The sequence below is a fragment of the Scophthalmus maximus genome, chromosome 20 (assembly GCF_022379125.1).
Source record: "Scophthalmus maximus strain ysfricsl-2021 chromosome 20, ASM2237912v1, whole genome shotgun sequence".
Lineage (NCBI taxonomy): Eukaryota > Metazoa > Chordata > Actinopteri > Pleuronectiformes > Scophthalmidae > Scophthalmus > Scophthalmus maximus.
Genome location: NC_061534.1, coordinates 1607742 through 1635571, shown reverse-complemented (window position 1 = coordinate 1635571; position 27830 = coordinate 1607742). Strand labels below are relative to the sequence as shown.

General features: G+C 43.3%; 1 protein-coding gene across 1 annotated transcript; it reads right to left on the bottom strand.

The window, feature by feature from the left end:
• Positions 1-1395: 1395 nt before the first annotated feature.
• onecut2 (one cut homeobox 2) lies at positions 1396-25848 on the bottom strand. The gene is made up of 2 exons (XM_035608254.2): positions 24323-25848; positions 1396-1699 (listed from the first exon to the last, which is right to left on the bottom strand). Exons 1-2 carry the CDS (start codon positions 25530-25532, stop codon positions 1410-1412), a joined length of 1500 nt encoding a protein of 499 aa, XP_035464147.1. The 5' UTR covers positions 25533-25848; the 3' UTR covers positions 1396-1409.
• Between the last annotated feature and the right edge of the window lie 1982 nt (positions 25849-27830).

Genomic DNA, 27830 nt, shown 5'->3' with positions numbered 1-27830 from the left:
ACGTGCGTTCGTACGTCGGTACCTTACAGCGTGTTGTTGTTGTTATGACAGATGCCGAATGGATTTCACCCACTGTTTAGAAAAAAATGGCATCCTGAGTTTTCTAAGATGTGAAGACCACTCGGCGTTTTGGCGGGGAGCCCCGGTTCTATTGCAAAGAAAATGTGCTTCAAGATTGTGCTCACGTACGTTTCACAGATTCATATTTGACACACCCAAAGTCCACTGAACGTCGCAAATATGCGGAGTATAAAGCTTGTAATTGTACATGTCGGCTCAAATCGCGAGGCACGTTTGCAGGTGCCTCGGTGAGTGTGTGTGTGTTTGTGCTTGCATATTTTGCCACTTCCTAACTGTATGAACCCTCACTGCCGCTTTAAAGAGTCATATCATCACATGCTGCTTCTTCTTTGGTAAAATTAAAGAGTTTTGTCCATAAAGTGACAGAAATCTCATTGTTTTCTTAAATACTGTTGTGAGTGATAATGATCCGTCTATCACCTGGATCATATTCTATATATTTCATAGACTGCAGAGGGAAATTACACAGTCGTTGGACAGTTTTTTCATAAAATGAAATATGAAATATAAAACGTTTAGTGTCTTGAGCAAGTCTTTTTTCCTGTAAGCAGCAAACACTTTACTCGCGTAAAGATTATTGTCAAACTACAGTTTCTAAGGAAATTAACTCTGATGCTTGATGACAGTTTAGTTTCGCCTCGTGTGTCTTTTTCTTTGGTTTTACAAAAAAAGGGAGATTTCATCTGTAAGACTTTTACGCTACAAACTGAGCAAACGTCACGATCCAGCCTTCTGAATGTGTCCGTACAGTCGCCACAGCCTCACGCGTCATTGTCTTTCTTTGGGTATTTCAGAAGTTAAAGTTATCCCAGAGCCTCTCACACATTCTGCAGTCATAAAGCTTTCACGGGTTTCTTGTTTGGTTGGTTCCTAGCTTATATTGCATAATAGAAAACATACATCGTCTTCCAGTCTTTGGTATTTGGGGCGAGTGTGTGTGTGAGCCTGTTCTCCGACAGGAGTCTACGATTCGAACGTTTCTCCTCCCCTCCCTCCCCCTCCCCCTCCCCGGTGAGGTTTGTGTGTTTTTTTAAAGACGAGTTTACCCTTTCGGCTTCTTTCATGGATGTTTGATGGGTTTGTAAAAAAAGGCGGTTTGGCTACAAACAAGCGGTCGCAGTGAGCAGCCCCTCTCTCCGTTTGTCCCCCTCAACGAAAGCAAAACAGACAAACAAACGAAAAAAATAAATGTAAAAAGTTTGGTTTTTCCGCTTCGCTTCGACCGGACGAAACCTCAACCCTCGACCCCTTCGTCCCGCCAAACGCCCCACCCACCCGAACCGAGACCCCCCTCCCCACCGCTTCCCTCCCCTCCTCGCCATCCACTATCACGCTTTGGTACAAGTGCTGGAGGCCGACGAGTGGCCGCCGGGGCTGCCTCCGTCGTCTGCCCATTTGTCCAGACTCCGGCGCCGGGCGTTCATGAAGAAGTTGCTGACGGTGGTGAGTTCGAGGCCCAGCTGCTGCGAGATGGTGAGCTGCATCTCCTTGGACGGCCGCTTGTTCTCCTTGAAGATGGCCAGCAGGGTACGCCGCTGCAGGTCGGTGAAGACCAGCCGCGACTTCTTTGGTGTGTTGTTGCGATCCTTCGCCGTGTCCTGCTCCTTCCGTTTGCACGCTGCGAGGAGGAGGAGGAGGAGGAGGAGGAAGAGGGGCGAGGGGAAGAAGAGAGAAAATAGAAGTGTTAGTGGTGTTTGTGTTATTTGAACGACAGTTAAATATTGGAGGAGACTTTAGCAGCATATGAAAGACAAACAGAAGGTCCTGTCAGAAGTTCATATTCTTGTGTACGTCTGATATTTGTTTACCCGCCGTCTGTCTGAGTCTGAACTGATCGGACTGTGAAATCTCAAGACGATCACTGCTCATCGATCTGCAGCCAATAACACCTGTAACCGGCCTCTGAGTGTAATAACATCTAACACGTCTCTTGATGTGTTTACACCTGAGTCTCTGTCTGTCTCCACATATTATATATATTATGTTAGTTATTGTCTTTCACAAGGCAGAGGAATCACAAACCTGCCGACTTTCAAAACAAAGGAATAACAATCAAATACATGGAGAACAGAAATACAGGACAATAGCTTTCACGTTCTTCATCATACATGAAGAATTAAATAAGTAAGTAATATTTATCGTTAACTAGAAATATTAAGGTGTTTCAGTGTTTTTATAGCATTTATTCTGTACTAATAATTATTTTTTACATTTCTTTTTCAGAGTTTCTCCAGAATGTCGATGAGCCAAGTGAGTTTTAATTAGTAAAAACAAATTATGCAAACATCTTACGACGTAGTGGATAACTGGTGCTACTACCCCAAGTGCTGTTTTTACGATTTTTATTTCCACAGTGTATCTGAAGAAACATGTACAAATCTAACATTTATGATCAATTTGTGCTGAGCATGCCTTTAAATGCGTGGTCAAAAATATACAGACTGACCCTTTAAAAGTACGTAGTCAATAATAATTCATATCTTTATCTAATACCATAGTATACAGACGTGTAAAGTCTAATCCATTCTGCAAAAACAACAACAATAACAATAAATAACGACACCGCCTCTAATGTGTCTGCTGCTCAGCCTCAGTCGGTCAGCGGAGGAGGAGGAGGAGGTGTGGGTGCGTTTGATTTGATTACCTCTCTGAATTAAGTATGCACGAGTCAGAGCCAAAATCAATACAAATTAATTTAAGGACTCAATTCAGTAACAAAACTATTATGTAAGGGGAAACTGTCCACACAGTACACTCACACACACTCACACACACACACTCACACACACACACTCTCACACACACACACACACACACACACACTCTCACACACACACACACACACACACACACACACTCACTCACACACACTCACACACACACACACACTCTCACACACACACACTCTCAGCCTCTCATCACAGCGTGTAGCGAGCTGACGACGGAGGAACATTAAAAACACAAACGCAGTTCGATGTTCACACTGAGTCAAACTTGTTGTCACCTCTAAAATATAAAACATAATTGTGAACGTGATGTCACGCAGCTTGAAACACTCGGGCTGAACAGGTGAAGACGGATTCACAATTTTCAAAACTGGGATGTGGTTTGATTATTGTTAGGAAACTAATTATTTTTTTTAAAATGAAACCTTTGAATTAAGACTGAATGTAAATAAAACACACAACACAAAATAGAGATGAATAACTATAATATAAATATTCCTATGCCTGTACTGTTTATCATACAAGGATTGACTCTTTCTTCTCCTTCTGTTCTCTAACTGAAAAGCTCTGACGTGTTATTGAAGTGAATATTAATTCTCCACACGCTCAGGAGGTGGCACTATAGATCTGTGAATATGAACACCGGGCCACAAACACACTGCATTCTGTGTGTGTGTGTGTGTGTGTGTGTGTGTGTGTGTGTGTGTGTGTGTGTGTGTGTGTGTGTGTGTGTGTGTGTGAGAGAGAGAAACAGTTATGCTTTGAATCATCTGGACCGCAAAAGAAAAAAAATCCCAAACAACATCAGCATCAGAATCCGCCTCGTCTTTTCGACAACAATTAGAAACCCACTGTGCATTATTACTTGTCGTATTTCCACAATAAGATAATATTATAACAGATAATATAAGACAATAAGAGGATCCGCAAATTTGGGTCACCGTCTTTTCTCTCTCCTTTGTTTGTTCAGGCCGAACTAGTCCAGATCCTGGACTTCGGACCGGACTATTTACTGGAAGCTCTTTGTGATGAAACATCTGAGCTAACAGAGCGATGGGCCGACTATTTATCTTACTGCTATTAACGCCTGTTCAAGTTGTGTCACCTCACAAACGTCCCGCTGACACATCAACCTCTTTATTTGACCTCTGGAACACAAAATATCTCCTCGGTGACTGTAAATGCAATTATGAATGTATATTCTGACAGGAAGGACAGGAAAGCAACAAAGTGAAAAGTTGAAATGTCTTTAAGAAACATTCTGTTAATTAATATCACTTCTATTGTCATAAATATATTCACTACCACTGCTGCTAAACTATGTCTGCTGTTTGCTGCTTTTTACTAGAGTCTGCCCGATGAGGTGTTTGGGGTCGATGCCGATGTTCGTGAGTAAAAAAAAATCCGGTACGATAGATATTAATGTTTAAAAAGAAAATCGTCAATGATTTCTATGATGTCTATGATCAAAATAACTACGTATGAATAAATAAAAAAGAAAAACACAAATACATTCGAATATATAGAACTTGAATTTGGAAAATTAACATTAAAACATATTTTGCACTGTCTATTCTTTAAAATGTACACTTTCATATCAGCAAACACAGACGCTGATAAATATACGTCTGTGAAGGGCTCGTTAGAATTTCCATGGTATTTTTGCAACCACTACCGCTACAACTACAACTACAACTACAACTATAACTTCTACTCCAGCAGTATTAACACATAAACCTATAAATTATCATTTGATTTGAATATAGCAGTTTCCTATCCTAATCCCTGTTTAAGTCTTTCTGTCATAAAGATATGTAGGTGGAATTTACAAGGACCTGAGTGCTTCCTACTTCATTAATATCTGACGGCACACAGACAGTAAGTTGGGACTAATTCACAGTAATTTGTTCACATGCCGTAAAAAAAGACAAGGAGGAAAAGATGGTGGCATTAATTTAAAAGTCTTTAAAAGTTTCAAGTGATCGAGAGGAATCTCCTCAATAAACAATAAACTAACAAATGTTTGCAATAGGACAAAACAATAATTAAAAATAAACCAATGAAAAACTATTCCCACTTCTGTAAACGGTACAAATGTTCACCTCTGTGCTTCTCTGCCTCCTGTTTTCTGCTTACTGTGGCTTAATGAAAAGCAGCTCAGCAGCACTTCACCCCAGATGCGTTTTTGTTTTTTTTAAGGGGAAAGGAAGAAAAAAAAGTGCAGACACATCTCCGTGTAAAAAGGCAGCAATCAAAATCTCCAACACACCCAGAACGGTGGCGTCAACGGAGAACGAGCCGAGCGCGCCCGAGTGATTCAATCAGGCTGTTCTTCTCCCTCCCTCCAGTCGGGGGGTTACACTGAGGATCAAACACGCTATTATATTATTCAAAAGGGGGGGAGGGGCGGGTGAGGAGGGGGCGGGTGTTCTTTTAAAGGAAAGGCCCGGATCAATTGGATCAATGAGGCACAGTTCCTCTGTCTTTCATCAGCTCTCCGCGTCTCTAACTGTAAACGAGATCAGCAGAAGTGACGGGGAATCGTCTCTTTCTGTAACGCAGACGTCATCGTTATTACTGACACCGTTACATCATCCATATTTTGGAATAACCACCTAAAGGCGTCTTGAGGACAGCGTTTCATCGTGACCGCAGTCGACTATGCAGTCATCATTAATATCACATCATAATATCTTAATCGGGGGCCTGGTATTGATCCGCAGTAAATCTTTGGTGCGGACGAAATGAGTCACCGACGATTAAAAAACATGAAGTTGTTGGTATCGTATCTCTGGTCGGATTCGTAATCCCTTCTTTTAATTCTCTTAGCAGAGGGATTTTTTATTGTATTCATTATTAAATCAGGATTTTGCTGAAAAAAAAGGAATATTATTACATTTTTCAAAACCAGGGATGCTTGTGGTATCAGTATTAAAACTCAGGTATTGTATCTTGGATATATATATATGTTGGTAAATTTCAAGAAATACCCAATCGTAATCTTTAATCAGCATTAACCTCCTGAAAAAAAATCATACAACACATAATCCCTGACATCTATTATTATTACAGGATTTTCGTGAGTCTGCGTTTATTTATGTGAGAAGCAAATCAGTATGAATCTCATGTTTTTCTATTGATCTCTAGACAGGATGCTTTGGCGTTAAGGGGTCTGTCTCTGTTCAGAGTTTAAAAATACACCGACCCAGAGCTGTAAGCTCAACAAATGACATGTTTTTAATCTTTTTTGTTAAATCTATACAGGAAAAATTGTAAAAAAAAGAAAATTTGTGGGTTTAACGAAGCCACAGTGAAGTTGCCAGGTTTCGACACTGTCGTGCCAGTTCTGAGAACTAAACAGAAATGCTTGCACACTGGTAAAGAAACACACTCCCCCGAATAAATCCACAAATTAAATATCAATATATGTGTTTGGGGTGAACAAATGAGATGAATTGAATTTGAGAGGTTATCATTGTCATCACAATCATCATTATCAAAATCAGGACCAAGCTTCATCGCAGTTTTCCACTGCAATCAAAATCCGCTTCAACATTGCATAATCACCCATCAAGTCATCTCTTCAACCACTCGTCATTGTCCGTATCACAGCTGTTCTCATTTCCCCCACGATCATCATCCTCATCATCACCACCAGTTCATCCATTACAGTCATTTTCTTCACCATGAGTCATGGCGGCCATTCTCATCATCAGAATCGCTGCCGTCTTAGTATAAACATCCCCATCCTCATGACAGTAATTTCTTTTAGGCTCTTTTCAGTAATATTTTAACCAACTATAAAAGCGCAGTGTCACAGCTCAGCTGAAAACAGCGGTTGTCGCTCACACACTTCCAGAGCTGCCGCTGTATTTAATTAAATGTGGGTTTATGTTAAACGGTAGATATGGTCAGAAATGAGTAACTCCAACATGTCATTTCATGAATTAGATGTTTTTCTTGCTAAACATGTCATAAAATATTAGCAGGCTAACATTAGCTTTGTCGGAAGCTTCGGTCAGTCATGTGACAGTATCACGTGACAAAGAGTTTGAGTAAATAACTTGAATCTCTATGTAAAAACTTAATTCAATGATGTTACATTTTGTGATGTGTAAATATCCACTACGCCGACAGGCCGCAGACCCTTTTACTAAAGCTAACATCATCTGAAGATGGTGGCGTGGAACAAGGTCCGTCACAGAAATTAATCAATATCTGTTGAGAAGCACAAGAGGTTCATTTAAAACAAACAAGCAACAAGAACCAGCTGTTCTCAGCCACTGCTGCTGACCGAGAGGTCAAGTCTTCCAATATGGCCACTGAGAGGCATTATTCCACCTTGACGCTCCGCCCTCTCTTCACCGGGATGGAGGGGTTGAGTCAAGTGCTGAGTCTTGAGAGCTGGTAACACTCTAACACTGCAAACACGTCAATGTATTACACAGAGGTTTTAAGAGTCGGGGCGGCGAAACGTCAATAGAAACATCAAGGTGATGTTTTATTGAAGCAGCCATTTGAAGAGAATACAGAGAAATGGAGAGAACAGAAAGGTGAGGGAGGAACAGAGGGGAAACAAAAGGGGGAGAGGCAGAGGAAGATGGTGGGAATTGGAGGATTGGAAAGAAAGATGAAAGGAGAAACTGTTACGTTTACTTTACTTAAAGGTGCAATATGTAAGTATTTTGTTTTAACATATTGAAATAAACTGAAATTAATAACTGAATTTAAAGAAATAACAGCTTTGACATTTTTGGTGTTGCAGAGATATCTACCGAAGCTTAGCATGCTAACCAGATAGCCCTGGCCCGTCCTGTAATACCACTTTGTACCTCAAGAGGCAAAGGTGAGTCACTGTAGCATCCAGTCTGCTCTCAGTCAGACAGGAGACGATGAAGAAATATTGCTGGTTAAGTTAATTACTGTTATTGCTAACGTTTGCTATGAGGAAATAGCAAATACTTACATATAGAACTGTTGAAGTTTACTTAAAATAAACGGTTGGGTGGTTTGTATGGATTCTCGGATTTGGACAATGGTTGCAACTCTATTAGTCAATAATCTGTCTAATTGTTTCAGCACTTGTTGTAATAAATACTCAAGAAAACAAATAATAAATCAAACTTCATTGCTTGATATGTTATTGTGACCACGAGCAGCCACTCCTCATATAAACTGGATTTAACGTGGTGTCCCTCAAGGTTGTATTTTAGGCCCATTTCCATTATCCCCCAAATAATTGAAATAATCATTGTTTAATTGTAATTATCACACTCAATACTTAAAATATTATCACATGTAAACATCGCTGAGCATTTTATGTTGCATTTATTTATGGAAAATTTAAAAAATGAATTTTTAAGACAGGAAGCGAGTGAGCCGGCGAGCTTTGGTTTCATTTTACAGACAGACAGAGGGAGGGAGGGAGAGAGAGAGAGAAGGAAGAAAGAAAGAGGAGCTCAGCAGAGTCATTACAGACTCTTTTCATCCTCACCGCAAAGATATATCATGGCCTGGTAGTTTGTCCATGACAGCCTCAGTCTCCACAGTACCATGCACGTGTCCTGTTGCCGACTGACACGCCAACAAAGCAGAATGTAACAGTAGGCTACTCGCAAAATACTGACAAAATTGTATTAAGTGACAGCTCCTAAAAATTCAATATGTATGAACATACGATAGCCTACCACATGTTCTAAAAATAAGAAAGACCAAATGAAGCAAGACAGAGTCAACGTCACTTCACATCTAGTTGCTGTTCCACTAGCTTCAGTTAGCATTCATGCAACTACAGCTCCCATAATATTTTTCCCCACTGTGTGTATTATTCATCATCTTAAAAGTTTTGTGATCATATTCTTTTTAATGTCATATTTTTTTGACTTCTCAGGTAAAAGACAACTCTGGTCCATCCGTTCTCATAGTTAACCAGGAGCAATGATGGCGCTAACCCAGACTACACAAAGCGATAAGTGAGTGAGTGAACATCCACAAGCAGCAACGGTAAGCATAAAATAAAATTACACACAAATGTTTACAACAATGCTAAAGCTAACGTTACTGTTAATGCTAATGTTGGTACACAAGTAGCCTAATGATAGCATAGTATATACAATACAATACAAAATAAATCATATGCTAACATTGATGATAGAATTATTGCTGATGTTAGCAGCAACATTTTTGCTGTTTACCAATCAAAATATACCTTTCACAGTATGTCAAGTTTGTAACATTAGGGCATACCCAATATTGGACAATTATAGTTTATACAGAACAAAACTTTTCATGAGAAACTGTCGATGATAGATTTGTATTTTGTAATTATTAGCTACACTGGAAATGACATAAAGTAAAAAAAATAACAACTAAAAAATCTTTAAAAACATTGTAACTTAGGTCCTTTGTCAAAACCTCCAGATGCTAACGGCTCTTTCTGCTCTCTGAGCTAACAGGGAGGTTTTCCCTTTTGTTGGCAAAATCTCCTCTTTTTTGACTATTTTCTTTTTCCTCTGTCTGCGGCGAAGAGGGGAGATTGAGATGAAGAGGCAGCGAGTGAGAAGTAAAGACAGAGGGGAATTAAAAGACGGAGGGCGAGAGCAGAAAGTTTGGGGATCAATAAGGCTGAATATAAAGCCCTGGATGTCTGTCAGGGCTCCACACACTGAGACAGACAGGCTTCATTCTGTAAAAGGATTTATGGCATAAAACGGCTGCCGTCAACTGGAGACTTGTGCTTTTCTCTTTATTGTCTCTTACGTCTCTCTCTCTCTGAATTTTACTGTTATTGTTTTTCCTTTTGGCTTTTCATCATCCACTTCCTCCATCGCCTGCTCTCCCCTTCTGCCCTGTCTCTTCCCTCTGCAGTTTCTCTTCTCTACAGGGTCTTTTATTTCTGTCTGTCATCCGTCGTCTCGTCCTTATTTTCTCTTTCAACTCTGTCTCCATTATCTTTTAGTCTCTCCTCCGTTGTCTTTTCCTCCCGTCTATTTATTTTCTTCCTGTCTCCTTCCCTCCGCCTCTCCTCCGTCTCCCAGCCCCTCCCACCTCTCTGTCTCTCTCCTCCCTCCGCTCTCTCTCCATCCCTTCTCTCTGTTTCTTTTTTTATTACACCATTACCACTTAAGCCTTGGTATCCATTACACAGAGGGCATATAAGTGCAGGGTAAGTAGTAAAGTCGCCCTTTAACATACACTCCGCTGCTTGTGTGTGGCGCCACATTCGGTTGCTTCGCACGCCGCCGTGAGCCGGCCGGGCCGAGCCACGTTTGGATTGGATTTTTGTAATCAGACGCGACATCTGTTAATGTGTGTGATGTCGACGTGTTGGTGTGACAGGTGACTCTTCCCAAATGTTAACTGTCATTTCATCCACTGTCTCAGGGCCTAGAAGTGTTGACAGCTCATTCCAGCCGCATGGAATTAATTGTCAACGTGGACAGTGCTGCGTCGGGTAACACAGAATCTCTCCACAGATTCCCAAAATGTGAACAGCCAAAACCATTTTCAAATTGCATTTTATGCTAAAATGGAATGAGAACAGAAGTAGACTGATTTAGTGTGACACAAAAATCCCTTTGAACAACATGGTACTATACTGACAGCAGGATAAGAATAAGGTCTTTCATTGGTTCACCGCGTGCCCATGCACATTGTCACGTTTCATCTAGAATTATAAAGCTGGCGGACAATCGGCGTAACATCCCCATGCATTTTCTAGGATTTTATACTAATTTCAATGCTGCGTTCCACTTCAATTGGATTAGGGTTTGTTGTCGTCGCAGACTACAGTGAACACCGATCGACACCTTTTTTTATGACCAATCAAAATGAAGACTAAATTAGTTTTGAAAAACAAAAAAAATCACAAAATCTTGAAAGCCTCAATGTAGGTTCCAGAAACGGAAATACGAATTCTACTGTGCAACCAATCACAGTGAGATCTCTTATCGTGCTGTGGCCCTACGACACGACCGTAACCATAGCGCCATGTCCGTGTTTGTGCATGTGAGTCTTTCTCTTTGAAACCGTTTGCCTTCCACAGTTAACATTGACACCCTGGTGGACATTAATCGCCCCTTTTCCACAAACGCTGTGACACACCTGCTACACCGAGGCTAAAACGTAATTTAATACAGTCTGTGCATAGCATGCTACGGCTATGCTCATGGTGCTACCGTATGCCATGCTAATTTGCAGCTGGCCAACATGTGCTCTCCTGGCCCCAAAGTGTCTCACGTGGAGGCTCAGACACTATACGAAGTCTTTATTAAAAAAAACCTCTACATTCTTCAGCGTATCACAGAGTGTGCAGACGTCGAAGAGATGTTGAAGCTTAGCGTGGCAGCCTGGCAGACACACTCGATGCATCATATCTCAGCACTTAAACTCACACACACAGAGAGAGAGAGAGAGATGTATATAGAGACACGCAGCATCGTAGCACTTAGCAATCAGCACTCCATTGAAAGCTAGTGTGTGTGTGTGTGTGTGTGTGTGTGTGTGTGTGTGGTCGTGCTTAATGCACCACGATGCTTTTCCTCATTTCGCTTCGAGACGATAATCGGAAATGGAACAACAGATGAAGGACACACTCTTTGTCTCCGTCTCTCTTTCGAACACACACACACACACACACACACATAGTAGGATTAACTGTGTAGATGAATGCATCTGTAAAAATATTTCACTAATGTTACCTCTCTATTGATTTAGTTTTTTTTCTTCCAATTAACCAGTTATTTGTCAAGTTGTTTACAACTGTGACAGTTTCCGGTCGTTTCCGTTCCCGGAGCTCGAGGTGACAGCGATCACAACGACGTCTGTCCACAATCTGTTTCAGTTGTTTTAACATTTCAAAGTGAATGACTCCATGTGTTAACAAGAAGGTTTTTACAGTGTAGAATGGAGAGTTTCTATGTGTCGAACCCAGAATGGACAAATCTGTGTCTATGACTGATTGTACTGAGGAACAAAGAGGGACAGAGAGAGAATTCAGTGTGTGTGTGTGTGTGTGTGTGTGTGTGTGTGTGTGTGTGCGCAGAGCGGTGGTTTATCTGTGTATAATCTGTATGTCCACAAGGTCTGTGATGACATCACCGGACAAAGGTCTCTCTGCCCGCTGACACACACACACACACACACACACACACACACACAGACTGTAATGTATCTCCACTTGTTTACCAGGAGAAACTGTCCGACCAATCACAGCCTCTGGTGGCCCAGTGATGTCATTGAGCTGATGAAGAAATGGCCTCAGAGGAGTTTGATGTCATCCACCTCTCTCTCTCTCCCTCCCTCTACCTCTCTCGCCCCGTTAGTCTGGTTCTGTTGATATTTTTCGCTGCTACGCAGCAATAATGATCGTAAATAATAATAATAAAAACAATAATAAACTGATAGTCGGCATCATAAAATAAAAGCGAGGTGTTTGTAACAAATCCACGTTTTATCATCTTCCTGCTTCAATTTCTCATTGCATTTATTTTCACCGAATTAAAATAAAACTGTCGAATCGTCCCAGAATGTCTGAAATAATATGAATTCTCTCATATTTACACTGCACATGTTGAATAATGTATGAACTGAACTGGACTGGTAGAAAACCTTAACCAGGTCCTTAGAGCCGCTGACCTTTTGGGCTTGTGACCTCTAAAATTCAATTCAGCGAGGACGTGACTTGTGAGCCGTTAAAACCCAAAGAGTGATTTATCTTTCCCTTCCTCTCCGTCTGACCGGAGGCATTTACGGAAAGGCATCTGGAACTCCAACAGAAAGCAGCCAAAACTAGATAAGGATCGCCAAATAACACATAGTCCGACTAAAATATTATTTATATCTCTTGTTCCTTAAAACGTGTTTAACTCAAACACAGGAAACACAGACGCAATATTACGCAGCATTCCTGTATCTCAGGAGTTGGTGGAGGCCCAAGCAGAGCTAAAAGAGAGGGAATATTGGACTTATATATAAAAAACACTGAAGTAAAATGGCGGTTGATGTAGAGGAGAGTGTGGCGTCTCCAATTTCTTCCCGCTGGTAAAAAAATATGGAGGAAAAAAAGCCAAATAGACCAAGAGTTTTTTGTCAGCAAGGACACTTTCACACCTACGATGTTTGGTCCGAACGTCCGCACGTTGAACCAAACTTGCAGGTGTGAAACGTTTCAACAGTCTGGACCAAAAGAGGGAGGTCTCAGTCCGGATCAAACTGAACCATGGTTCGGTTCGTTAGCAGTGTGAAAACCATTTTCTGGGATGGTTCGGGCTTTTCGGACGAATAACAGGAAGTTGAGGCAGCGAGCTGTCGTAGACGAAGAAAAGAAGTGAAGAACGAGTCGCGGCCGCACCCGGCCGGGGGACGAGGAGACGAAATATGTCACTGCAATTTGGTTCAACGAAAAAACAAGAAAGTCCAAATGAAAAAAGTCAGACGCACACGCCCGTCTAGCAGCCAATCAGAGTCGAGTATCAGGGAAACGCAGCCCACGTAGGTGACGACGACAGGACGTAGGTTTGTCACGTGAAGTTCTTTAGTGCCGCTCGCTGACCGGATCAAATGTGAAGAATGTAACAAAAACACCAGCGTTGGTTCGGACCTTCTGGTGTGAAAGGGGAAATCAAGGTTTCGTGTTAAAAGTGAAACGTCTCTGGGGAGAAAGTCTGAAAAGCCGCTGACAAAACATTCACAAACCTTTAACCTGTTGAATGTTGACAGTGAGGATAAGTCAGAGCTTTGTTTGGACATCACACACACACACACACACACACACACACACACACACACGGACTAATAGGTGATGAGTTAACCAGCCTCTCTGTACACTTTTCTTATCAGCGATGTTTTTTTTCTTTCTGCCGACCTGGCACTCGGCCATCGCCGCTCTGTCTCTCGGCTCCAACAGTGAACAAACACACGTGGAAAGATAATATTCCCTGATCAATAGGTGTTCATTGTGATCGGCGATCGATCAGCAGGAGGCTCCTGGTCAACCGCCCGCCACCGTGTTTGTCTCCAAACGATCAGCGGGAGTGTTGATCCACGTCGATCAGATTTCCTGCTCTGAGAGACAGAAACAGATGTGTCCTCATACTTTTGGCCACAAAGTTATAGCTTTTTATTTTCAATTTTCCCCCCTGTAATCGTTCACCTCCACCTTTTCTTTTCTCTGTCATCCTGCGACATGCTCCATCCCACTATGTCCTGCTCAACCTGTCTCCATTAAAGGCTGTAATATCTACAATTGGATCCCATCCATCCAATATGAAACATAATCCAATAACAGACAGATTCAGCTTAATGAATCCAGTTATGTGGGCCAATCAAATAGAGGAGGATTCCCTCCGAACCATCTGTCCGATACACATCACTCGGGCTGCTTCTAATGCTTTTAGCACCAAACCTACGGCAGGTGAGCGCAGGGGACAATGACAACGACCTGACCCTTAAAATCTCTTTTCCTTTTTAATAAACTGGGTTTATATATATGTATATGTATATGTATATACATATATATACATATATATATATGTATATAATTTTTTGGCATTGACTCCTAAGATGTCATTTTGAAATCCTTATGACACAAATGTAATGAAGGTTTGATATTTTACAGTCTAACCACAAACGTTATCAATTTAAAGAAAACAGAAATACAGGCAAATATGTAGAACTTGAATAGAACGTCCATCCAGCAATTTTTGTCCCGCTGATCTAGGATCGTGTCGTGCCACGACAAATAATTGGTTTTTTTTAGGTTTTTTTTAATAAAATATAAAAATAAATGCGCATCTTTTCTGCATAACTCTTTCTGTAAAAATAAAAGATTTTGACCGATAACGATTTGTCTGTGAAGGGTTCATATCGGCCAATTTGTATCCGCCCACCAATAAATCGTCAGGCTCAAAATATGTTTCTACGTACATGCATACAAGAAAAAATCGAATAACTACATGAAATCAAAAATGCATGAAGTCAAAATGGGTGGAAATTAAAAAACGCCACGAGTCTGTAGAGACCATCAGGTGACTGCACACTCATATCCTGCAAGGTTATTCATTTGCATGTACTTTAAATGGTCTGTGTTCTTATGAGTATTATTCTGTAGTATGACCCCCCCTCTCTCTCTCGCTCCATCTCTTCCAGGAACAGGTCTGGATCAGGTTCCTGCAGATCAATGGAGATCTGGGTCCGTACCGTTTAAGTTATCATTGCCAGTATTAATGCTCTTTTAATCTGCCCGGGATTACAGCCATCGATCCGCACGCACGCACACACACACACACACGCACACACACACACACACACACACGCACACACACGCACACACACGCACACACATACACACACACACACACACACGCACGCACACACACACGCACACACACGCACGCACACACACGCACACACACACACACACACACACACACACACACTGAAATAAGATGAACAAATAATTTTAACTTTAACCTTTTTATAATCAATTAGTATCTGTTATTTAACTGTAATAGTAATAATAATTATGATGCTTAATTTGAATCCATTTGCTTGCCCTCCTCATGGGTAAATTAAAGATTTTGGTGAAAAAGAAATCTGACCTTGTGTTTTAATTTTCCCTTTTTTTGTCCTAACACTGTTTGTCTTTCAGCGTAACGCCTGTCCCGCGGCCCGACGGCTCCGTCCCGCCTGTCGTCACACATTACGCCTCTGGACAGAGTTATTCCAGCCGCACGGCGACACCAATACTAATCAACCTGAGAGACGACGAGATGGAAGGATGTGAGAGAGGAAACGAAAGAAAGAGCGAGAGGAAGAGAATTCAAATGGTCTATTTAAAGGTATGAAGCATCAGTAAATCAATCCTACACGTACACAAATATATATTATACACTGTAAATAATTGATCAGCCAGCGCTGACACGCTCCTCCTCATGCCAACGCAACCCAAATGACATCGGAACTTTTTGTTTCCACATCCAATCCATTGATTCGGTCTGAGACGGAATACGAACTGGAACCTTTGAGATGAACCTCTGCATCACAGTGTTTGTCAACAGGGTCCTGATAAAAAACATGATATTTCACAAACTATCCAACACACAACAAAATATAAATAAATAGATAAATAAAAACAACAGAAAAGGAAAATCCTTCATTAAAATTGTAGAAAAAGCACATGTGAAATATCAAACAGCATTTTAAACATTCCAGCGTCGAGCAATAAGCAGAGGAGGTAAGAACAAAACATGTCAGCCAATCAGGATTCAGCTCATTGTTTTCAGTCAGTCCCTTAAAAAGATGGCGGCCATGTTGGCTCGTGATGTCGCCGCTCCAGTCAGTCGGTCGCAGGCACATTGACAAGAAGTGGCAACCGAAAGTTTCAAGTGAACTCCACATCGGATCCAAATCCTACATTTCCCACAATGCAACTCAATTGTGTATTTCATCAGATGCTTATGCTGCTTTGACCGGAGCTCGCAGACTCGTGGTTACGACGTTGGAAGTCGTGCACGCTGTAGAAAATCGCTGCTGAGCAACGGCAAATATTAACGCAAGTGTTGTTCGCCCATGAGCCACAGAGGCGAATGATCCAGCAAGCTAGGCTAGGCTAACAATCCTCAATGGTATCAGGAATAACAGCTACAGACGACATCCCAATGACACCGTGGATTCTTTTCTCACAGAACTGATCGAACAATACAATTAACCGAGACAAGTGAACTCAACACGATGTGTCAAAGGTTGACCAATTCCCTAAAACATTAAGCAAACATCACTCAAACACCAGGAAATACAGGCGCCTTTCTTGGGAATTACTTTGAGCAGCGGAATGATGCACGACTCTACCAAAAAAAAATTTGTCTTGCAATATTTCTTAATAGCTGCAGGTGGAAGGAGAGAAAAACTGATGCAGAAATGATTTCTGGCATCGCACACAAAACAAACAAGAGAGCTGATGGGAAAACCTGGGCGGCTTTAATTCCACAACGACTACGGTAGATGAGATACAAGCACCGACGCACCTTTGGAAACAAATTGCGTGGGAGAAAGAGAAGGACCTGATGTGGTTCATTTAAGCGTGATTCAGAGGGCCGATTGTGCGCCGCCTCGATGCGCCCAGAGTCCAGGTGTCACGTTTGATTTGACCGCCGCAATAAAGCGGCGACAGAGCCATTTTCTCTTCTCAACCCGAGCCGCCCGGTCGGGCCGCGGCAGCACCTCTGCTGCTCCGACACCAGCCGGGGGGGAAACCCTAATTGGCGCGGACAGTCTTAACGAAAAATCACTACACCATTCCTCTGATATTCTTATCGGGAGCCGCGGTGAAGGTTGCGGAGGCTCTGAGCACACGGGGGGCTGACGCCTGGCGTTTGATGAAGAGGTGGGCGCGTTGCTGAAGGAACGTGATGCCTTCAGTGTCTCTACGTTAATCGGAACAGGTAGAATCGTGCAGATCTGCTGCTGTGGTTTACGTTAAAACACTCTTCCTGGTTTTCAGCAACAATGGATTTGGGCCACTTGAGCATAACGACTTCTGCCCTCCAACATTCGCATTTACACTTGGTATTAATATGTCACTTCTATAGAAACAACCACAGGCTGTGTAAAAATGGACGGAGGCCTGAAGCCTGTATTCTCTGGAATGACCAGCAGAGGGCGACTCCACTGGTTGTTTCTAAATCTCTCTCTAATTTCAAGTCTTCTTCAACAACAGCACCACGTTCACTTCATAAACTATCGTCCACTCAGAGTCAAATAGACGATAAAGCATTGTAGCGTGATTGACAGCTGGTACCGTCCAATCGGTGCATGGTTGCAGATTCTAGGTGGCCGCGCAGTGGACGAGTTCTCGGTCAGGACACGCCCCCAATTCTACGTCCGGTTCCAAAACCCCCAAAATGGAAGCTTCAAAAGGCCCAGATAACAAACCAACGGGTGCAACACGGTGGCTACCATCATTTTTATATACAGTCCGTGGGATCGGCCAGAGGTTCAGGTGTGTTATTCAGGGGTCGAGGAAGGTCACTTCTTTTTCTAACTCTTCAATTTAAATGTCCAAACTTGACGTCCTCGCTTCTCACACAGCTCCGTCTGAAGAGCCACTGGAGGCAGCCGCCGCCGTCGCCGCTGCTCCCCAACCGCCCGGAACAACAAGTTTCTGCCAAAGAATCTTCTCACGCTGACACACAAACAAACATCAAACGTCTCCTCTCAGCAGCCTGAAATCCATTATTACGGATCGATGGCAGCCTGTGAATATGCAGCAGGTCAGCGCACAAAACCCTGAAAAACGGACACCAACTGTATTCCCACAGTCTGAGAGTGAGAGAGCAGAGACACACACACACACACACACACACACACACACACACACACACACACACACACACACACAGAGAGACTAACTGCTGGTAATCGGTGTCATAAAGCAGAGTCGGGCTCATTAATAATGCACAGTTCGTCTGCTTGCAGCAGGATGCGTAAAATGGAAAATATTCAGGCGAGTCATTCAGATTTTGCAGAAGGATTGGAGTCTAAGGGGAGACATTAAAGGACACGTCTGGTGATTCTACACTGGTTTTTTCTTCTCATCCTCAAATCCCATCAAAAGCAAGGAACAATCAAATCCATGTTATTCCGTCGTTGTCTGAAAACTACAGACACAAAAAAACAACCTGTCGCGACCGCGAAGAAGTCTTCCAGTCGCTCACCATCCCTCCGTCTTCTGCAGGAAGCGACGTAACCGCGATTGAGCAAACGAGCAACGTGGAAGAGATGTGAACGTGACGGGAATGTGTGGATTCAGCGTGTGACACTATCACAGTGCAGCTTTTCTGTTTGTGCTGCGAACCCGCGTTTATACGTATACGAGCCGCAACACGGACTCAAGCATCGTTTTCTTTTCATCCATAATTCACCTGCAGTCACAGACAGGCAGCGTCCTGCAGCCAAACAATGGACTCTCTCTCTCTCCCTCTCTCTCTCTCTCCCTCTCTCTCTCTCTCTCGCTCCCTCTCTCTCTGCCCCCTTCCTCCATTTTGCCTGGTTAACCCGACTGCGAGGTGAAGAAGAAGTGAAGTGTGCAGACTGAGGCGGGTCACGCCGAGATTCCCATCAATAATTCATTGGGCCGCTGCTGCCTCGGCTCTTGTGTTCAATTCCCCCGGCAATCACATAATACCCCCCCCCCCCCCAACAGGGAGAGGGGGAGAGAGAGATGGAGAAGGGAAAGAAACAGATTCAAAACGAGACGGAGTCACAGAGGAAAAGCTCCAGACACATAGATTTTGTTATTAATTATGATTGCATGTTCCCCCATGTACTTCACCCCTCTTCTTGAAAGAATTCACCATAATTACACCTGAAGCCTGTTCTCGTCAAAACACTGCACTTAGGATGAAACGCCCAAAGGTTTGCGGACACCTGACCGTGAGGCCCGAAGCGTGACGGATGAACGCTTGAACGCGTGGTGTCGTTTCCCGGAGCCGCGGGGGGGGGGGGGGGGGGGGGGGGGGGGGGGGGGGCATCAAGCTGCTGCTGCTGTGACAGACGGGCCGGCGCTCCGGGGGCGGGCGGTCACGAGGTCTCAGAACATGGCTACCGGGAATACGCTCCCGTCTTAGCATTGTAGTGAGGTTACAGTTCATCTGATGAAGGCGTTGGCTGATACTGAAGTCAGAGCGTCGAAACAGGAAGGGGACGAATACAAACTGTCGACACTCGTCGTAGCTGTGGCATTACGATATATTCATACATTTCTGATCATTTGATAAATATCAGAAATGTTATTAACGCAACCCCTTGGGATGCATCGCCTTGTTTTTCCAAAGCAAACGGGAAACAGAACAATACAAGGGGCAATAATCAGGAAAACTACAGTTACACAAACAACAAAATGATTTTCAGTGGATCATAAAATAATAAGTTTGATCAGAACTTTTCATTTTCATATAAGAGTTTTAACCCATCTTGCAACATCTGTGTCAATTCTTCTGCCACAGTTTTTCATGGAGCTGTAGTGAAGCTGTGCGATTGATCTCACTTACAAAACCCTGATCAATATTTCCAATATTCACCAGATTCAACACAACATTAAAAAACCAGTCGGCAGATCAACCGGACCAGTTGATTTTTTTGGGGGCTGATCGGTGACGACAGCTGATCCTCGGGTCTCGAGGCCGTCTAGCCAAAACTAACCAACACCGTCCTGCAGCCAAAACCACACGGACAGATGTGTCCAAAATACTTTAGGCTATATCGCCCAATTATGGTTAAATGAATAATAATCAAATGTGACGTCCAGATTCATAACGCTGAGTCTTTTGAACATTTCCATGGTGAAGTAAAACTACTCGGAGGATTAATTGTTTAGCAAAAAGCAGATGCTATTATTATAATTATCATTATGACATTACTGTTATTTTGACAGGTATGAACAAACATAATGTAACGGCAGACTCAGACCTCGTCTCTCTCTCTCTGCTCGTCTCGGGGTCGGGGGAATATTTGCTCCATCTATTGTCTGAGTGTTGCAGCCCTGACCTTTGACCTCGGCTCTATTGGTTGCCTGTAGCGTAAGGTTGGTCCAGGAGTCGTTTCAAAGCCGAAGCAGACCGAGAGCGGTGAGATGAGCCGAATGCAACGAGGGAAGATATTTACAGCCGCAGATTACAACTACAGCTACATATTTAATTTTTATGTAAAAATATCTTCAAAAGCAGTTTCCTTTAGCTCAGGCTCTTGTGCAGAGAGCCTGAGCCTCATCCTCAACCTCAGCTCTGATGTTAATGTTGCTATAGCAACACGTCGCCATTTCCGAGACGCAAATTCTGTTTTGTAACAAACTTATGATATTTTGCCGATCAAACACTTTTTTTTCCCTGTCTGGTCTCGATTTGAAGCCAGTTTCTTTTTGTGAAATCCACAAACACAAGTAGCTCGAGACGCCCAGAGACGATCCGACGGAAGCCAGTCGAGGAATATTTCAATAACTGTTATAAAATAACAATAATCAAAATCCCATGTTTTCATTTGTGTGGTGTGTCTGGTCCACGTCGGCCTGATCGTGTCGGTTGCAGCTCTTCAGTGTCTTTGTGTTCAAGTTCCTCAAAACCAAGGATTGAAAAAGAATATCTTTTTGTATTTGTAGCAGCTCGGGTGACAAATCTGTCAATCAATATCCAGCCTGAATAACAAATTGAGGTCTGATTTGTGGGAAAGAAAAGGGAAAGCAGACGACGAGCGAAGCTCCGTCACTTCACGTGTTTCTGCCTGCTGACATCTCACAACACCCTGGGGGGGGGGGAATCAAACCCCCCCTGATGAAGTAACAGTAACGTCCTGCAGAGACGATCTCACATCCACGTCCCAAGTGCAGAAATGTAAAGTACGTCGGTCAATCACCTGTCCACGTTCAGATGACGAGAGTTCTATTGACTGCAAAAGAAACCGTGACGTATTTATATTGAGTTATGTTCTTTTAGAAGAAGAATCCTAATTACATTAATATCATACATCTTAAAAACACTTCAAAAACAATCACGCTGAATCTCAGAACACAATTTAGAAGAGCAGATATTAAGACCAAAGATTGTAATATGACTGAGATATTTAAAAAATATTTCCATAAATTTAAGATTAAAACACCACAAAAACAGACTTTATGACATAATGTAGGAATATTATGGAGAAAAAGAACATATTTATCATAGTTGTACAGGTGATTTAATAAAAAAGGATGAATAATTAATTTAAACTTATATTATGTAAAGTTTAGAATCTCCATAGGAAACAACAAACACAGGAAATATATATTTTAAATTCCCCTATATATAAACAATTATGGGAATACCCTTTGTAAAATACATAATGTATCTTCACTATTAAAAATGAAATCAATACAAATACAACTGTATAATATATTTCATCACATATTTCACATGTCACATATATTTGTTATTTATACATTTCCTACTTATCTCTGATCTGCTTCCTTTGCTGTGGAAACAAATTTCCTTCCTTCCTGGAGATCAATAAATGGTTTTTTTTATCTTGTAGCAGCAAAATTATTGATGCTTTACTAAATATATAAAAAAACAACATGAGTCAGGCGATTTCTAAGATTATTATATAATTATTTTGGTCATTTTGATTTATAATAATATTTAAAAAACACAATAAGACTCAATTTAGGAATATTTCAGGAATTATTGCATCCATTGAATTAACAATATATTTGATCTATTTTCACATAATTTGTATTTTACAGTTTTATATGTTTTATCGTTTTATCGTGTGTTTTCTAAACATTGTGAATTCCAAGAGCGTTACTCATAGACACACTTTACAGACTAAACACAGCCCACTGCTTCATATAAATATGAACTAAACATAAACTATAAATAAATATATATCAAATACATTATCAAAAATAACTGGTAATTGTTGAATACATCATTGTGTTGCCAGTATTCCCCAACAGGAGCCGCATATATGTAAAAAGTATTTGAATCTTTAATTAAAAATATCTTAGTGTGATAATACACCGTTTAATAACTGTGACTGTAAAGTCAGGCTCTGTGATCCATAATAAAACCCTGTGTGTTGAAAACATTGATTAATCTTCTCTTTAAAGTAGAGAAACAGTTTTCAGAGGACAGAAACACAACATACTTGATCAGAATGAATTATTGAATTAGAGCCTCAGTCATATCCAGTTGAATTTGAAAATTCATGCACAAACGTTTTTGATGCTCAACTAAACGTCACATTTCGTCGTTTTACACAAGATTGTTAAGAGATTTTTTAAAGCAGTTAAGTACTGAAAGCTGCTGAACATATCACAGTTATGTGTTTGAAACGTGGCTCTAGATCCAAAACGTTTTTTATAACAAACTGTAACTGAAGTCAAGCAAATAAACTATGTTTCTGTCCAGTAAATCTTCTGTAATCAGGTGAGAAAAGTCTTTATAGTAATGATCATTTAAAAAACCCGATGGATTTTCTTCAAAAACTTGAATTAAGCGACTGAGACCATTCAACTAAAATCTTTCTCCTTTTGTAAAATTATAATTTAGCTTTTCTTTTTATTGTGTGCGTGTGTGAGACAACTGACTGACTGGCTGAAATTTAAATTATATCATATATAAACTGTAACTGATGCTGAACTTGAAGCTAAATGAAATAACAAAGAAAAAAGGGAGAAAATAATGTGAAAAAGGAGAAAAAGAAACATCTGCACACATCAGGTCCATTAGGCTCAGACAACAACTCGTGTAATCTCTCACGCTGCTTCACAGAAAACTGCACTTTGACTAAATGATGCCACGAAAAACACGAAAACACTGAATCATCATTAATCACCAACACGTTTCAAAATCTGCACAAAAACACTCTTCCTCAGCCACGAGCAAACTGAACCCCCAACAGCAACGTTACACTCATATCCCTGCAAAACTGAGCACAACCAACTCTGAGTCAAGACCCTTGAAGGCCACATCATCCCTTTCTTTCTCCCCCCTTCATCCCTGATCCTCCTCCTCCTCCTCCTCCTCCTCCTCCTCCTGCTGCTGCTCTCTGTCCCCCGCAGACAATAGAGGCTCCTGTCGGGACAGAAACCGAGGTTCCTCACTAGAGGGGGCACCAGACCCACTGATGCTCCGTGTTTATGTCACAGCCCCCCTGATCACCTCAGGCTCCTCGCCACCGAACACAAATCCTCCTCCTCCTCCTCCTCCCACCCCCCGACCCTCTCTCTCTCTCTCTCTCTGTCTCTGTGTCCGACCAACAAGCACGAGAACACAACGAGGCTTTAACAGGCTGATGACAGAAACACCAGTCTGGATAAAAACATATTTTCATCCCAAAGATTCAATTAAGACGAAAAACCATAAATCACTTAAAGGTCGATTTTACGCACGAATCCTTGATTTTACGCACGAATCCTTGATTTTACGCACAAATCCCTGGTGCGTAAAATACACAAATTCACATAACTCCTTTTCCAAACTATCGTTCCCATTGTCCCATGACTTTTTTCCTTGTCTTATGTTTAATTCTGAGCTTCTCTGGATCCCAATGTCGCAGAAATGTAGAGGAGGAAAAACACGCAGGGACATGGGAATAAAATCTGGGTTAGTGCAGAGGGAGAGAGGGGGAGGTGGTGGTGGTGGGTGACTGTTGTTGGAGGGAAATCCCATGACCTTGTCATTTCGTATCGATCTCTTTTTGTTATTGATCAATGACGGTAATCATAACACCAGTGATTCTGAATAAATTTCTCTCTCATCTAAAAAGTCGCTGCATGCGCCGGAGAGGAGGCGCGCGGAGAAACACACCGGGACAACAGGAGCCGGCGGAGAGACGAGGGGTGAAAACAACATTGTGCATGTATTTTCTTCTTTCAGTTAGGTTTTAAAATTCCTGTTCTTGTCCCGACGCACCGAGCCAACAAAAACAACCCCAAACACCAGCATGGCACCGCAGCCTGTGATGCTCTTTCCCCCGGCTCTTACCTGCTAGTCTGAGGGTCGACATCCTCTGGAACTCGGGCTCCTGCAGCCACTTCCACATCCTCCGGAAGGTCTCCCGGCCTGACTTTAGTTTACTCCAGGGTTTGGGGTTCCTCAGCAGGTCCGACAGGGTCCCCTGGGAGCGGCACAGCACCCTCTGGGCGAAGATGGCCTGGGGGATGCTGTACCTCTTGAGCTCCGCCGTGATCCTCTGCGCTACCTCCTTGGTGTTGATCTCCTCCAGCTGCCCCGAGCTGTTCACCCCCTGCGTCCCCGAGGAGGAGGGCGGTCTGTCCCGGGTGGAAGCCAACACGGGCCCGTGGGATGGGGACTGGAGATGGGGGTGTGGGTGGTGACCCGCCGAGGAGACGGCCGGGTGGCCCGGGTGGTGCATGCCGTTTAAGTGTGGCATCATCCCGGCCGCGGGGCCACCGAGGCCTCGGTGCTGGTGGTGGTCCCCTCTGGCCAGCATGGAGGCGGTGTGGTGCGCGTCGAAGTTCAGCATCTTGTCGTGGCCTCCGTGCGTCGCCGTGCCGTAGTTGTGGAGACCCTGCTGGGTGTTGTGTATGGAGCCCAGGCCGTTGCCCAGCACCGGGGAGAGACTCTGACCCATCCCGGACATGTGGTCCTTGTGGTAGGGGCTGTACAGGTTGTTCATGCCCGGCAGTACCCGCTCGTCCCGCATCAGGGTGAAGCTCCCGCTCACGTTGCCGGAGAGCCGCTGGTGGTGGTGGTGATGGTGGTGGTGGTGGAACTTGTCCGACACGGTGGAGATGGGCGGCAGCGGCTGCAGCGGCGTCAAGGTGGTGTAGGTGCCGCTCATCCCCATCCCGGGAGAGGACGTGTCGCAGGGCACGCTCATGGCGTGGTGCAGCGGCAGGGACAGCTCCGGCCGGTACTCCCCGCTGCCGTCCAGGATCGTGGCCATGCCGGACACCATGGCCGAGCGGGACGACGCGGCGGCGGCGGCCAGGTCCTGGTGTATCCGCAGGGCGGACGCAGCCGCCGCCGCCGCCGCCCCGTGTCCCCCCGAGCCCCCGCGGCCGTGGTGCGGGCTGTGGCCGCTCATCAGCTCCGCGTCATGGCCCACGGAGCTCACCGACACCCCGCCATGCAGGCTGCCGATGCCGTCCATTGTCATGTCCGTGTTCATGGCGTAAGCGTCCAGATCCTTGGCCAGGCATCGATAGGCGTTAGTGTAGGCAGTCTTCATTCATCTGTCCTCTCAGTCCATCGGGGCGAGCGGAATTATCTTCTCCTCCTGCTCCTGCTCCTGCTCCTGCTCCTGCTCCTCTCGCCGCCGCTCCTGCCCCTGATGCGCCGGGATGGGTCAGTAGCCGCGTCCCCCCCCCCCTGGTCCTTCACTCCCTCGGTTGGTTCCCCGTCCTCTCCCGCGGTCTCGGTGTGTCCTCCCCGGTGTGAGCACATGAACGACACTGTGCTTTTTTCCCTTCTTTCTCTTGTTGTTCTTATGATCTCGATCGTACGGGCCTGTGCGGTGGCTCCCCCATATCCATCCCTCTCCTCCTCCTGCGTTGCTCTGCCGCGCAGACGGGAGCTGTCCACGGTCCCCTAGCCGACCGCTCAACCCACCGTGCTGCGGGGGGGAGGGGGGAGGAGGAGGAGGAGGGGGGGGGGGGGGGGGGGGTTGGGAGACACGGGCCTCCCCCCTCCTCCTGACGGATGGTGCGTCGGGCCAATCAGAGCGGCGGACAGGGATCTAGAGGAGAGGGCGAATGTACCTGTGGACCAATCAAGCGTCTCTGTCAGACAGCAGAGTGGTGATGCTGCTGTTTGAGATTAGAATGAAACTTCTTCTTCTTCTCCAAGACTTAAATATGAATGTAAAGTAGTTCTATTTTCTAAACTATTTTCCCTATTTCCACCCCCCAATCAATATTTATTCATTTCTTTGATCTATGAGATTTGTTATGTGTATGCATTTGTTTAAATCTCCTCTTGGCTTTGAAAAGTGAAAAAAATTCGGAATATTTCTGTCAATGATGATTTTCTCAAATTTGATCAGGATGAATTCTGATATATACAAATTAAACTTTATTATATTTCCATGACCTGAGCCCTCAAATTCCTAAATATTAGAATTCTTCACCCCACAAGTACATTTGGTCGTCGTTCCGGTGCTTTTGGATATATATCCCGTGATCTTCATCAGCAGCGTTCAAGACAACGTGGACATAAAAGTGTTTGTGAGGAAAAAAACAACAACAATTTCCACACGTACAGTTCGTTGACAACTGCAAACGAGAAAACTTAATCTCCTGATGAAGATCTGAAAGCTAATGGACCTTTGGATTTAAGAAAAAAGTCATGATAATTTATCAAAATAACATATTTTGACATCCATTTTGATGTCAATACCTATAAATAATTCAAATACAAGAAACAAGAAGAGGGGAAAATATTTTTCTTTACAAACAAAAGGAAGGAAATAAAGCTGAAAATTCACACAAATCATAAACATTGTCATGATTTTGCTGTGAAATCACTGCAGGTACGTATTGTGTGTTCAGATTGTGCAATATGTTTTCACCGTGAGGCTGAGCGAAATGAACGTGAAATGAATTCAGTGTTTCATGCAGGAGGCGGGGCGGTTCCAGGGCGTCCTGCAGAGAATGTGTGCAGAGTCAGTGATGCATATTTACACCCTGCCGACTGTGAAACAGACGACCAAAAAAAAACACTTTTAATCGACACACACACAAGAGGAAGCTGCTTTTTTGTTGTCCTCGGCTGCGGCGCCTGCTAAGACGCTATTTGCCCACAGGGATCATTAAAATTTGATCTGATCTGAGCCCGTCGTCACCTGCTGCCTCCGATTGTTGCCGTAAAAGTGAGTTGACGGGAAATTACACAAAGTAGGATTTTAAAAAAACACAAGAACAACAACCAGAAGTGACAATGGAAACTGAGAAAATGTTCCTTTTAATTTTCGCAAAACTCCAAACTCCTAGTGCACATGTCGTCTATCATATCATGTCTTCTCCACAAATCACGTCAACAAGAAATAACTGAAATATGCAACATTTGCTACACTGTTTAAATGTTTAAGTTACAGAAGGTTTAACTTTTAAGCTCAGGTGAATTTAAATAGATTAATAGATAGTGGCGCATACATGATACAGTACGTGACATGAAATCGTAACTGTTCACGTGCTTGCTGTGTACTACGCACGTTACTGGAGTTTGCCACTAGAGGGCGCACCACAGAACTCCAAGACCGTGTGGAACTACCAAATTTGCATTATTAATTAATTTTTAAAAAAACATTGCGGCACTGGAGGAGGTTAGCCCGTGGTTACTTCTGCGATCACAAGAAATCCACGACGTCGTGACAATGTCGCGAGTAACTCTGACCCGACACTTTGCCCCCTACTGGTCCATGTGCGAATAGCACCTTAACGCGCTGAGCTCATTTCTGAGCACGCACACAACCAATGCATCAAAACGGACGCAGGACACACGCGAGGCGGCCATGATGCCTTGTTAAAGG

Bases quoted from the DNA above. Each gene is read 5' to 3' on its own strand.
- onecut2 (XM_035608254.2), bottom strand. From the start codon at position 25,532: ATGAAGACTGCCTACACTAACGCCTATCGATGCCTGGCCAAGGATCTG. The intron at 1,700-24,322 runs GTAAGAGCCGGG...TCCTCCTCGCAG, and splicing joins GTCGACCCTCAGACTAGCAG to CGTGCAAACGGAAGGAGCAG.